General features: G+C 40.3%; 1 protein-coding gene across 4 annotated transcripts in view; it reads left to right on the plus strand.

The window, feature by feature from the left end:
* ANOS1 (anosmin 1) overlaps positions 1-14,885 on the plus strand; it is a 190,975-nt gene that overhangs the window by 141,298 nt on the left and 34,792 nt on the right. For all 4 annotated transcript variants that reach the window (XM_054008140.1, XM_054008166.1, XM_054008149.1 and 1 more), the window contains 3 exons: positions 3,381-3,586; positions 6,753-6,897; positions 13,666-13,821. In XM_054008140.1, coding sequence (XP_053864115.1) covers positions 3,381-3,586; positions 6,753-6,897; positions 13,666-13,821 — 507 coding nt within the window. The remainder of the gene's footprint in view (positions 1-3,380; positions 3,587-6,752; positions 6,898-13,665; positions 13,822-14,885) is intronic.

Raw genomic sequence — 14,885 nt, forward strand, 5'->3', positions numbered from 1 at the left:
CACAATGCTTCCTTAAGGCTTAACCCCTTTCTGCCTGTGCTGTAGCTGGGGGACAGGAGGCGGCTGGGTTATGTTGGTGGCCAGCAGCAGCCTGGAGGTGTTTGCTGCCTTTTGACACTGTGTGGGCAGGAAGGGACAAACTGCTTCCAGCCACAGGGGATGTGGGGAGAAGAGATGAACTATGCAAAGACACGGGCCAGATCATCCTTTCCTCACCCACTCCTCCCTTGAGGCTGGAAACAGCTCACATCCCTTCCCTCCCGCACAGTGCCGAAAGGCTGCTGCTGGCCACATTCTTACCCTACGTGTCCTCCTTTCCTCCCCACACACACACGTGTTGCCTTGGGAAGATGCAGTGCCAGGTATCTGGAGAGCCGGGCCTGTCCCAGGGGCCCAGCCAGGCATGTAGGGAAGAGAGCACTGGGAGGAAGGGTTTGGTCGGTCACCCTCCTGTGTGAGAGAGGCGTACGGGAGTGTGTGTGTGTGTGTGTGTGACATCCCTCCCCATGTGAACCCTAAAGCCTTAAAGAAGGCAAATAAAAAGAATCCAACTACGCAGTATTTCTTTTTAACAGGGGCTCTGTCAACTTGATGTTAATTTTAACATTTGTACTGCATAGTTCTGATTGATTGCCGTTGAACTTGCTTGAATACAAGTAAGTTTACCTGGTGTCCCATATTCAGTATTGGGAAATATGGTCACCCTAACCCCAGCCTCATTTCTGGCAGAAGTTGGGAGGTGTGTAGTGAATGAGACAGGATTGCAGGAAGAAAAAGGAGGGTCTTCTGGTTAAGGGAGCTGACTGTTGCTATGGTGAATTGGATTTTATCCCAGCCTCTGCCTCAGAGTTCCTAGGTGATGCTGGACAAATCACTTAAACCAAACTTTTCACAGTGGTCACTAATTTTGTGTTCCTCATTTTCTGGCTGCCTGACTTCAGACCCTGGGGTCTGGTTTACACAAGTGCTGAGCATTCACAGCTGCAACTGAAGTCAATGGGAGTTATGCTTTGAAGTTATAAGGTACTATGTGATGCTAAGTACTCTGAAAAATAGTTCATAGGTATCTCAAATTGGGCATCCAAAATTAATGGATACTTTTGACTTTAATCTCTCTGTGCCTCAGAGAATAAAAGGGAGATAATACCAAGGGTTTTGTGAGGCTAGAACCATTCTGTGCACTGACTGAGGCAGGAGTCCTATGGAAACAACAGTATATGATATCGTAATTAAAAACTGTCTTGTAATACATACACACGAGGGAGCCGAATTAAGGTTGCACAGATAACCTTAATTCTGACAAAAGAGGGTCCTGTGGTACCTTTAAGACTAACAGAAGTATTGGGAGCATAAGCTTTCGTGGGTAAGAACCTCACTTCTTGCATCTGAAGAAGTGAGGTTCTTGCCCACGAAAGCTTATGCTCCCAATAATTCTGTTAGTCTTAAAGGTGCCACAGGACCCTCTGTTGCTTTTTACAGATTCAGACTGACACGGCTACCCCTCTGATACTTAATTCTGACATTTCCTATCTTTTGAATTCAAATCATATGACTTCTGCATTCTGGCTGCCTGGGTGCCAATAGGAGTGTCACTGGAAGCACAGGAGAGACCGGTTCCCTCTTCTCATTTTCAGTGTTAGGCCCTACACTGGCCCTGAACAGCTGGGGCAGACCTTACAGAGAATGTACTTCTGAGACACTGCCACCCTAGGCACAAGCACAATCACTTGCTCTTTGGGAGTTCAAAGAAATAATTTCAAAGAAAAGATTACCAGGGTTAAACAATGTATTTTCCCCTAGTCTCAGTCTTAGAAATATCTGGAACATTTGGGCTGAAATTTTGGAAAACTATTCAACCTGAGGCAGACACTTGACATGGAAAATTTCAGCCCAAACACTTACAGTTTGGGAAAGTTATAAGCAATTAAAGAGTAAGATCTTATAATGGGAAGTGCCAGGCAACCTTAATAAGCAGTGCTACCAGCCCCACATGTAGTATAGGGTCCTCATAATCAGGATCGCCTCCTAATTCTCTTCTGGGCTCTATCACTGACTTGCTGGCCTATGCCATAGTTTGCCATTCTCTTGGATCATACTGTCCTAGTTACAGACAGCAGAACTGCCCAAGCTGGACGTCTCTTCTGCATGAAAGAGGGGTTGGTGTTGGTAGGACATGCTTTGAGAGAGTCCTCAGCTTTTGAATTCACTCTCCTGCATGGTGAGGAATAGTCCATATGTTGACCTTGAGGTAAATCTTGAGGCATGCCCTCTTTACTCAGGCTTTACTCTCTCTCCTGGAGAGAAAGGAATGTGATAAGGGCTGACAGTATTGTAAGGATGTTATAGTTATTTCTGTGGTTATTTTTGGGTTTGGGGGAGGCTGTTTTTGGCTGTATTTTTAAAATTGTCTTTTTGTTTTAAATTATTTAAATTATTATTTAAATTACAAATCCAAATAAATCTATAAAATGGCTAGAATAGTACTTCCCTACCTCAAAGTGTTGTGAGACTTAATTTATATTCATAAAGCTCTTTGAGATCCTTGAATGAAGATGCTATTGCTGCCTAGATTTTAAGGTGATAGACACGTTACAATTGTTTTGTCTATATACATCATTGAGGTGATTCATGGGTCCACAAATACAGAGGCAGTTGCAGGATCCACATTACTTACCAGAAATTAAAATAGTAGGCCTTGTAAGATGCAAGGATTTGTTCATTGATCTTATTTATTTGAAATAGAATGCATAGATTAGAATGATGAGCATGTAAAGTATCATTAGCTGTCAGAAAATTAAGAGAGATGTATCTTTGTTATTTTTACTCTAAGGAAATGCTCAAATACTATGGTGTTGGGCACTGATATCAGAACCTCGAAGGATGGACAGATAGATAGGGACATACATAGATCTTATCTCCTGAGAATTCTCTTAGGATACTGGAGAGCAAAATTCAGTGTTCTACTCTTCATTCCTGGAAGGAAGTTAATTTTTCTCTTGGACCATCTATAAAACATTTTTGTTTTATACAGTTCCTTACATGTGTTTTGTATCTCAGCCAGAAGTAAAACCCGTAATTTAATACTTTTTTTTATTGAACATCATAATAAATGTTGAACAAGACTTGCAGAATAATGGCACAGCTAAACCTAATCCCAGAATATACATTTGAAAAGGGTTTGGATTCCAAGTGGTATAATTTACAAAAGTTGATGAAACATATTCAGTTGTTTTTTTAAGAATGAAGCAAACTTTGATGATGATAGCTGGTGTTATGAGTTCAGCAGTTAAATCTGTAGAATAGTTACCGAGAAAGGTCATCTTTACTTAATCCATATTACTTCATATTCTTGGGGTTTTTTGTTTTGTTTTTTACTCCAGACCCATCTGCTCCACCAGCCCCAGCTAATCTCAGAATTGCCAACTCCACTACAAATAATGATGGAAGTGTAACTGTAAGGATTATTTGGGATCTCCCAGAAGAACCTGATATCCCAGTTCATCACTACAAAGTCTTCTGGAGCTGGACAGTCAGCAGCAAGTCTGTCATCCCAGCTAAGAAGAAAAGAAGGAAGACTACTGATGGGGTAAGGAGCAAACTGGAAAATGAGGCACAAATGCTCCTAATCAGTCATGGCAGATTAAAACATATTTCTGGTTTAAAAAACAAAACTGCGCTGTACCAAATAAATGTGAAGTCACATAAATAAATAGGATGGAAAGGTGTATTCCTTTTAATTTTCAAGAAGATCACGGATAGCTTTTTAGCCAGTTTTGCTTTTAGAAATAAGCATTTCTATTGTTCTGTAGATGCTCATTGAAGTCAAAGAGAGGAGCAAGTGCTGATTGACAGCAGAATTGAACCATATATACAGATGGAAATATTTTAAGAGTCTAAATCCAGATAAACTGGAATCTATTGTAGATGTACAATTAATATATAACACTAATTATTTCTCTAACATAAGGCTTATTTTACTGGAAGCCTCTGAATGATGGAATGCTCATTTAATAAAATGTCATCTATAGCATAGTTATTTCATTATATCAAGGGATCTCTGATATGTTTGCTCATATCAGAGTCATTTCTGATGGATTAGTTATCATGTAGGTCCAAGATAATAACAAAATCCTTCTTAAATAATCCTACTGTACCAATGCACTGAAATATTTCCATAGGAGAAGATGTGAATTGATAGGTAACACATTGGTTTAATGAAAAACTAGCTGCCGTGATCCCCTTAGCCACATTGCATTTTCTTTTTATAATAGCTTAATAGGTAATAGAAATAGAAACAATTAAAGGACATGGGCTAGACTCTTGTCTTAGTTACATTAAAAGCAATATACTAGCAATATATTAGGGTCCTGATTCTCCACTACATCTGAGAACGTAGTGCAGTGTTGGGCCACAGGGAGGTGATTTCAGCTCTCTGATCCTCAGCCACCTGGCCCTAGTGGAAGTGAGAGCAGCAGGGGGCCTACTCTAATTTCCGCTATGACAGAGGATCAGGCATAATGGAGCTCTGTTCCCTGGAATCACTCCCTGGAACACCATTGACACATGCCCCAGTCCCCTCATGCAGATTGGGGGGCACCAGAGTTCCACCAGCAGAGAGTTCCCCTATGCAAGGGCAGTTCACTAGCTATTTCTAGCCATGTTTTACATGACATAAAGTGGACTTAGTGGACCAGAGACTCTGGTTTTATGTGTTATTCTTCAATTCAAAGCCCCATGGTAAAAATACCTAGAAAGGGAGGGTAGTATTCCAGGGTATCTCTGCTGTCTTAGAACCACTGTGTATTCCACTGGGTGACACAGGAGTAGAGCTGGCATATAAAAGGCAGGTAGTGAAGTCTGCAGTTCCCAGGTAAAGTACTATAGGTCAGAGATCTTCAACCAAAGAGGCCCCAATCCCATGGATCCCTAGCCAGGTATGTAGTGAGGCTGTCCTTTAAATCACAAAATGAAGGAAATTTTAAATAGAACTGGATCCTTAGTGTTATTTTAATTAAAACCACTTTAGATGTATGAGTAGGAAGTATATTACATCAAGATGTTTTAAGAACAGATAATAAATAATACCTTGCTCTTATATAGCACTTTTCATCAGTAGATCTGAAAGCACTTTACAAAGGATTAAGTATCATTATCTCAGTTTTCCATCATACAAGGTGACACGTTTTTGTTAGTAGATCCGTGTTCTGGCCGTCATATATGTTCACAGCTATCATTGAAGCCTATGACAACTAAGCACATTCATCCAAAAACAGAGATTAGCCCCTATTATACCTCTGCAGAGAGGTATCTCATCGTGCTTTTTTCTTTTACAGCATACTGTGAAAGCTTTAAAGTGATAGTAGTAAAGGGGAACATTCCCTGATGGAACTCCACAGAAGTCAGTTCTAATCAATGACCCATTAAATATTAGAACAACTTTTCTAAAAAACAAAATTGCACATTTCCAGGGATGGAGAGATGTATTCCTCTGATTTGATAAGATCACTCTGAAACTTTTTAACCAATTTTGCTTTTAGAAGTGATCCAATCCATGCTTTTATGATTACATCTATATGAAGTCAGTGGAGTTGCCAGTAGAGAATTTGGCCTACAGTATTTAAAAATGAAGAGTGCCACCACATGAACTGAGGAAATCAAGAGGCTTAATCAATTTTATATCAATCTCTGAACAAACCAAGTAATGATTGTTAATTTTCAGTACTTTTAGTTAGTACTAACATACTATTTGGTGTTAAATATGACACTGCACAGTTGACACGCCACTCCTAGTTGACACAAGAAAGCTAGAGAAGTAACAAGGAATTCAGAATAAAAACACAGAGTAAAATGCATCTGAAGAAGTGAGGTTTTTACCCACGAAAGCTTATGCCCAAATAAATCTGTTAGTCTTTAAGGTGCCACCAGACTCCTTGTTGTTTTTATAGATACAGACTAACACGGCTACCCCCTGATACTTGACAGAGTAAAATTTGTGCCTGACGAAATATACAATGGGTGCATTTTTAGAAATAAGTCTATGAAAAAATGGAAAGAATTCAGAAAGGCTATGTCTCTTGTTTGCAGTCTTATGGGAATTGAGCTACTTTGTGGATTGTTAACTAGAGAATGAAAATCCAGTTCATGTGCCTCTCCATGCGGTGACATTGGAGAACTGAGTTGTTGTTGGGTTTTTTGTTTGTTTCTTTCTTTTCTTTCTATAACAAAGATGAAAAGTACTCTTGTTGGTATTTTAGCAACAGAAGCAAATAGAAAGATATTGTTCAATATACTGCACAGTATGTTCTATCTGTCCTCAGACTAGCTGTCTCTAGACAAAGCTTCCTGTTGCTTAGCTAATCGAGCCTGTCCAGGAGCTGGGAAACACAAAGTTTAGATTTCACTGGCCAAATTCTTTTTGGCATCAGAAAAACTTGTTATACATATAAAAAGAAATTTAGTCTTGGCTTAAACAGTTGATGCCTGTATTTACTAAACACAGACAAGTTCTGTAGACATCACTAAGTTTAGCATTTTAAAAACAACACAGCAAAACAGAGTCCAAATGAAAGAAAGCATGAAATAAAAATCAAAGAAGAAAGCAAGTTGAGTTCTGGTGAAATTTATAAATAATTCTTTCTCATTCCAACAAGAGTTTTGTGTGCCTAAGACAATAGGCCTGCTTTTAATTTAATAAGAGCCAGTGTTTCAGTGATCCCATAACTGTTCTGCGTGTATATTCTCTTTCATTATAGTCCCAAAATTATGTGGTCCTGGAAGGACTGCAACCCAACAGCAACTACATGGTGGAACTGCAGGCAGTAACATACTGGGGACAAGTACGACTAAAAAGCGCCAAGGTGTCTCTCTATTTCAGCTCAACTCAAACAACTATTAATAGTAAGTAACTGCATCCAATTCCTCTTATGCTCTGTTTTAACTGATGATTTCTCCGATTTAAAACAAACAAACAAAAAAACACCCATTATAGGTGGCTGTATAATAGCATGCCTCTGTGGTCTTGGGCAAGTCACTTAACTTTTCTGTCTTTGTTTCCTCATCTGTAAATTGGGGCTATAAATCTTATCTACCTCACCTGTTTTGAAAATTACTTAAAAAATAAACATGTTAAGCATGTGCATATTTGCAAGATCAGGGTCATAGTATTATATTAGTGATCAAATTCCCCCAAATACACATTAAACTTCCCAATAAATAGAGCAGAAGCAAATCTCAGAGCACTGGCTTAATGGTACAATTTTCCCTTGCAAAAGTTTTTAAAATGTTGGCAACTTCAAGTAGCCCATAAATTCAGATCTTAGTCCAAATTTATATATCCTGTGGATTCGGACAAAGAATTGATTCTCCTACTAAGATCTTAAAACATAAAACTGTGTGTCCCTGGTTGACAAGAAGTTAATCACAAACTTGTATCACATGCACAGCACCTACCTTCAAGATGAAGTCTTGAGGTATTAAGTTCTTTCTTAAACTAAACTCACATGCTAAACAATACAGTGGAAAATTCTTTAAATCCCTAGGGGCCTATACTGTGACACTCAATCTTAGTTAAATACTCTTTGAATAATAATTTGTCTAAGGTCAAGGTCACGATCGATCTGCCTTTCCAACTGCTGATGTGTCATCTGATTAACCAAATACAACCATTGATGCTTATGACAGTAATAGTTTTCAGGATTAGAGCCCAAACAGTTTCCAAAGTTTGCCATTTTACCCATCTTTGCTCTTCCCATCTTTCATTCCTTGCACATTAGTTTCCCTTTTACGTTATAAGCAAAATTAAAATTAATCGCAACAGTTTTTCTAACTCTTATATCCTTCTTTTTTTCAAGTACTGAATATTCTGAGTGCCAATGTAGTTGGACCGCTCAGCAAGCATGTTCAGTCTGTTTTGGATACAAATAAGATATATTCTATATATACCTAGATATAAAAGTTGACAAATATGCAAAAACCCCATTATAATCAATGGTGCTTTTGTTTTCCTGAAGCAGGAGGGAGAGACGGAACTGAGTTTCCTTCCCCCTCTGCCTGCAACACACATACATTATTTTTATATGAAATGAATCAGTTACATTTGGATATACCCCATAGGATTATTTTGCTATCTTTCTCCAAGCCCTCAGGCTAGATCTGTTAACAGAAGTGTCATTGCTGTGAGTACAAGTAAGTTGTGCTTGGTGTGTGTGTGTGTGTATGTGGGTGGGTGAGAGTAAAGGTTGAAAAATTGTTCGGCAGGCCCCAGAACTGCCAGCCCCAAGTTTTCAAAAATTATATGACAGGCTATAAAAAAACATGAGATTATTTTAAAAACCATAAGATTAATAGTAATTATTTGGGGCGGGGGGCATTTTTTCCTTTCTGTGCTTTGAGCTGTTAGAGTTCATGTTTTTAAGCTTTTCTCCGCAACTATGAAGGTTAGAAACGTACACCGAGATCCTCAAAGGCATTTGGGTGCCTAACTCCCATTGAAATCAATGCCTTTGAGATCTGGGCCTTACTTTTTTTAAAAACGAAAGCAGAGATTCTCACATAATATTATGATTCTAAGGCTTTTTAAAGAAAATCAACAAATATTGTGAGACTTGCCATAAAATCATGAGAACAGGCAATACTGAAACATACGAAAATGCTTAGGCTGATTTTGGATGAAGTTTCCAAAGCACTGTAAATTAAGGGCTTAGTCCTTCTCCCATTGAATTCAGTGGGACTTTTACCATTTATTTTCATGGGAACAGACTCAGCCCAGAATTTGTAAGCAAAATCTCTTTACTGGTTATACAGATTGTAGTAACAGATCACAAAACTGGGTAGTTCAAACATAAGCAGAGCTATTGCTTGTCTTATAGCAAAGGCATGAATGCAGACTGAAAAGGCCAAATGCTCTGAATTATTGCGCTATCTGTCCCCTGAAGCAAGGCTCAGAGTGGCAATATTTGATATGAGCAAGAGTCTAAGAAAATATGTAGGGGACTGGCAATGTGTTATTGAAACATTTCACAATTCATCATCATCATAGTGAAATTCTGGTTAAAAATGCTTTTAAAATTAACCCCAACTATGTAAGACTTAGCAGATCTGTTGCAGATAATAAGTAGATTTTGATCATAAAACTAATCAAATGAGTTTGAATTAAAGTAAAAACTTCATAGAACAGTGTTAACCATGTAAACTATAGACACAATGATATATGATCAAATGATTAGAATACTGAATTGAGATCAGGGACTAAAAGTCCTGTCCTTGGATACTGGCTCACTGAGTGACTTTTCACAAGAAACTTCTTTCCTCATCTATAAAATGGGGATAATAACATCTACTTTTCTATTTCAGTTAGTCAGTTATTTTTCATAAGAACTTTGAGGTTCTTTGATGAAAGTTGGTATATCAGTGCTATGAATTAGTATTTAATGTTGTTATTAGATAGTTTTCAGCATAGTCACTGGGCAGATTGTGATCTGTCTTCCATTGGTGTAAATCTAGAAAATCTCCTTTTTGTTTGGTGGATTGTCTTCTGGATTCAGACTGGTTTCACTAATGTCAGAATCTGGCTCACTGTTTTGGGCACTGTGTTGCTGCAGCACCAGTACCCAAAAGTGCCCCTAGAGTCTGTGTTGCACGGCACCTCTGCACTCTCACTGCTGAGTTCACTAACAGGTCATGTTGCTGAGAAGGAAGAGAAGGGAAGGGGAATGTTTGCTTCACTTTCCTTTTTTACCCTCTGACACTTTTCTGCTTCCAGACTCCAATGCAGATCATATTTAACTTACAAAATCTTTACCAACAGGGGTTCATTTATTCTAAACTGCATATGTGAATTGTGTGGTTTCATCAATTACTGTTCACTTCAGTGGAACTCATCACCACAACTAACTTTAAATTCTCTTCTACAGTTTCTTTGGGATAGTCTGATCTCTCCTTGACTCTTTTACCCTCTATAGCTTCAGAAAATAGACTGGATTATATTTCTGTGAAGTCTGCTATCTACTTCATCTCTGATTGCTTTTTGCTCATGATCGGTTTAATATTACTTTGGTGAATTTTTAGGCTATTGCTTTGACTGGGTTTTTAGAGTTTTTTAAATCCAAGTACATGACTGAGCTATACTTCTGGTTGGTCTCAAACCTCTGTTATTTTCTTTAGTAGATTTCATACAAATATTCAAGAACATTAATTTAATTAAAACCTGTGATTTCATTTTGACAACAAATCAATTCAATTCACTTTGATTCACAACTCTTTGTTCATTTTTTCATGAATAGTTGCATAAACAGCTTGCATGCACGTGTGTGTGAGGATATTCACAGAAACCTAAATATTGCATGAATATTATGATTGTGTTAGCTGTTATTTATTCATTAGTGACTTCAGTGGCGCTACATCAGTTTGCATCAATTGAGAATCTAGCCCAGAGATTTTTGCAATGCTTAAGTATACATAATTTATAGATTGTACTATATATTGTAGTTGCTGTTGTGTATGAAAGTAATCAGTATGGAAAATGCCAGAAAATATCTACTACAGACCATTTATTCTCACACTATAAAGTGATCTAGCATACACCATTGTATATGATATTCAAAGCCTCTATAATTTGGTTGTCAGCATTATTTTTCCTTCCTGTTGTTTGTTAGTGTTCTACTCTAAATTCACTCAGAAGAGGTAAATGAAGATTGGATGAAATATCAAGATTGGATGTTTTTTTTTTCTAAAATATATTCTCTAGGAATTATTTTGGAGAAGTTCTATGGTCTGTGTTATACAGGAGGTCAGACTAGATCAGGGGTCGGCAACCTTTCAGAAGTGGCGTGCCGAGTCTTCATTTGTTCACTCTAATTTAAGGTTTCGCGTGCCAGTAATACATTTTAACCTTTTTAGAAGATCTCTTTCTATAAGTCTATAATATTTAACTAAACTATTGTTGTATGTAAAATAAATAAGGTTTTTAAAATGTTTAAGAAGCTTCATTTAAAATTATATTAAAGTGCAGAGTCCTCTGGACCTGTGGCCAGAACCCGGGCAGTGTGAGTGCCACTGAAAATCAGCTCGCGTGCCGCTTTTGGCAAGCGTGCCATAGGTTGCCTACCCCTGGACTAGATGATCACAATGCTCCCTTCTAGCCTTGGAATTGATGAATCTAAGAAAGTAGACCTAAATTTCAGTGGGAATTTGGGGCTTAATTCCCTTAAATTCAGCCTGTGTCTCATTATAGGATATATCACTAGTGCCTGATTCTAAAGGAGATATCATTAATTTTCAGAGTATTTTTGCTAAATAAATATTATAATTTCTCGTTGCCAAAGAGACACTTTTCAAGGATACTTAGAGAGATAGGGTGGGTGAGGTAATATCTTTTACTGGACCAAGTTCTGTTGGTCAAAGAGTCAAGCTTTCACACTACACAGCTCTGTAGCTCTAAAGTTTGTCTTTTTCACTCACAGAAGTTGGTCCAGTAGACAATATTACCTCACCCACCTTGTCTTTCTAACATCATGGGACCAACACTGCAAATAACTTTTCAAGGATGACAAGCCAAATTTTACCTATCATGACATATTGGAGCAGGCCTCTGTAACGGGGTGTGTCACTCACCACTGCAGCGCCTCTTACTGGCCATCCTGGCAATTAGCTCCTATTCACCAGTGCCCCTTCATCAAGTGGCATCTCACCACTGTTGTTTCTGTCGTGAGGACCTGTGTCACTCTCAGGACTGCGGTGTCCTCTTCTGGACACAGCCCTCCAGCTGTGCCCCACTTGGTTTTCTCCCCCTGCTTCTGGGAGAGCCGGCAGCCCTCTGACCAGCCACTTGCCTCAGTGGCAGGCTGCAGTACAGGGTCTAGCCACCTGCATCAGTGGCAACTGAGGCCAAGGGGGGTAGGGGCAGCAGTCACACACTGCGTCACCTCCAGCCCCCACCATCTGTTTCCCTGGGCCTCTTCCCTGCTGCCCTAGCACCTTCTCCACCCTTGTATCAAGGCCTCAGTCTGGCAGGGGTCAGCCGGGAGTTCACTCATGCTCTCCTGCCCGTCCAGCACTGCTCAGACCATGGTGCTGTCTCTTCCCCATCCTTCAGGGCAGCCAGTCCTCCCTCCTCAAACTCCAGGGAGTGACTCAAGCTGCACAAGTGGCGCTTTATCAATTTCTTGGCACCTTTTTACTCACCCGGGGAAGCGATAAAAAAAAAAAGGCACCACCCACTGCGGCGCTTTTATTTTACTCACCCAGTGGTGCTCCGGGTCTTCGGTGGCACTTTGGTGGTGGGACCTTCACTGGCTCCGCGGCACTGAAGGACCCGCCACTGAAATGCCGCCGAAGACGCAGAGTGAGTGAAGGGCCCGCTGCCAAAGACCCGGAGCGCTGCCGGGTGAGTAAAAGCGCCGCAGTGGGTGGCGCCTTTTTTTTTTTTATCGCTCCCCCGTTCCCTCCACCTGGTTATGCCACTGCTTCTTATATGGCCCAGCCTGGCCCTGATTGGCTGTCTCTCTAAACCTTTTCCTGATTGGCTGTCTCTACAAGCCCTTTCCTAATTGGCTGCCTCCTGTGCAGCCTCCCTGGGGCTGCTTTAACCCCTTTTCTGCCAGTGTGGTGCAGAAGCCCCACCACAGCCTCCTTATCTTGAACATCTTTTTGGTTCCACCATTTCAGCTAGATAACCAACTACAAAAAACAAAGGACTTGATCCAAGGCCCAGTAAGGTAATTGAAGTTAATGGAAAGATTCTCATTAACTTCAGTGGGCTTTGGATCAGATCCTAAGGGGTTTCTCCATGCTCAGAAACATATTACCTTATCATTCCACTCTGCTTGTCTGTTTCATTCTTGTGAAACATACAACATGAATACCTCTTTCTGAAGTGATCGATATGTAGGGATTGTCTTATTCAAACCCCTGATTGTTCCCAAGAATGGACAGATCAATAGAGGGAAGAACAGGACATGCACCTGTAAACCAAAACACACCCTATGGGTCCAATTTTTGTTTTTCCTTCTTTGTATCACTTTACAACCCGCTTATAATTTGTCACGATAAAGTCACACTATAGACATTTGTGTGTGTGTGTAAAGAATAAAATTATCCACATTTGGTGATTGCTTGATTTTTCTTAAAAGAAGGACAGGAAGAAGTTGATTAAGGAAAGGAACGAGGCACTACAACTTATTTGATGAACATTAAGCAATAGGTGCTTTAGTTGCAACTAGTTGTAAATAAGGCAGAACCTTCACATTTACATTTTATCCAATTATTTTAATGAATAAATCAAACCTGAATCTCCTCTCCTTTCTTTGCAATATATTGTCGATTCCTCAGCAGCTTCTTGATCATTTGCATCTTTACTTTCCATTCAAGTACTATAATTAATTAAATATATCATGTTTCATAATCAGATGTAAAAATTGTCCCCTAAATGGAATCTACAAGTTTCAGGTTGTGAAAGTGCTGATTCAAAGCTTGGATACAATACTACTGGTTTTTTAAACTGAGGATGCCTGGGGTATATTCAAATTCTGTTCCTAAATACTGACATATGTTAGTAAGCTGTTTCAGTATACCAAAGGCATATTTATTTCAACGTAGCACCCCACCCTGTAAGTTATATTGTATATTGTATTAAACCAAGATATTTCTTGATGGTGTTGTATGTTGTAGAAGAACAGACCTCTCCAATTGGGAAAACCCGGAAAGGACTAGCTGATCCTCTTCCACCCTTTCAAAGAAGGAGACCGGCTCGTCTTCTTGAAATTGGAGCTCCTTTCTATCAAGATAATCAGCTTCAGGTCAAAGTCTACTGGAAGAAGACAGAAGGTTTGTTGAAAGTTCTCTCTTTAAGCAAGGACTACCATGAACCCATCTATGTCAGAGGTGGAGAAGCTCTAACACTGATATATTTACAGTGAAACCCATTAAGCAGTTCTGCTCCCAAAATATCCTATTTGTTTGGCAAGCCCAAATACAGAGGAACCACTGCTTATCTGTTCTTCCAGGGGGAGCCTGGATGGTAAGAGGATACACAGAAAGAATGCACATCTCCTGTGCTTTGAGGAGCAGTGCTCTGTGAGGGTATATAAGGAAGGGCTTTAGGATACAGGCTGGGGGGAGGCGATGCGTTGTGAGAGGAAAAGTGATGACTTGGATTTAGTGGGCAGTAATAGCAAGGGAATTGAAGTACAAGTGTGGAACACATGTACTCAGGGGCACTGGAACCTGCTTTTTAACATGAGCATAGTGGGGGGAGCAGGGGGCCACATAGCTCCCTCAAACTGCTAGCCTCAATGGCGCCATGGGGGAGCTGATAAGGTGATCCACTTCCCCAATGTGAAGCACAGCCCCTGCCAGCAACACTAGCTTTTTCCCGGGGGGCTGAGGGGGGCTGAGGTGGGCTTTAGTCCCCCCTCGCCATGAGTCTTGGCCCCACACCATGGCCCCACCCCTGTTCCTCATCTTGCCCCCTGGCCAAGCTGGTAGCCAGATCTGGGCAGTAGTAAGAGCTGCTCGGCTCTGACTTCCACTGCCCAGCTCTGATTTCCGGCCTGGCCAGGGGGCAGGGTCTTGGCGGGGGGGAGAAAAGGAGTAGGGGTGGGGCCACAGAGATGGGCAGGCCTTGTGGCTCCTTCCCCACCCCCGCCAAGGTTCGGGCACTCCTGCCTATACTCCCCATTCTGAGGGTGCAGGGAGGATTCCACACCCCCTTAAAGTGCCCTCTGTAAGATTTTGTGCAGGAGGTTAGAATTTGGCCTTATGCAAAACTCCCATTGAAGTAGATAGTAGTTTGGTTGAGTGAGGCCAAAAGAGCTCAATCTGCATGTGGTGTTCCCATTGAAGCCAATGGAACCTCTCTGTAGGACTGGGCCTAATATCAGGATTATAAG

The sequence above is a fragment of the Malaclemys terrapin genome, chromosome 1 (genome assembly GCF_027887155.1).
Source record: "Malaclemys terrapin pileata isolate rMalTer1 chromosome 1, rMalTer1.hap1, whole genome shotgun sequence".
NCBI classification, from domain to species: Eukaryota; Metazoa; Chordata; order Testudines; family Emydidae; genus Malaclemys; species Malaclemys terrapin.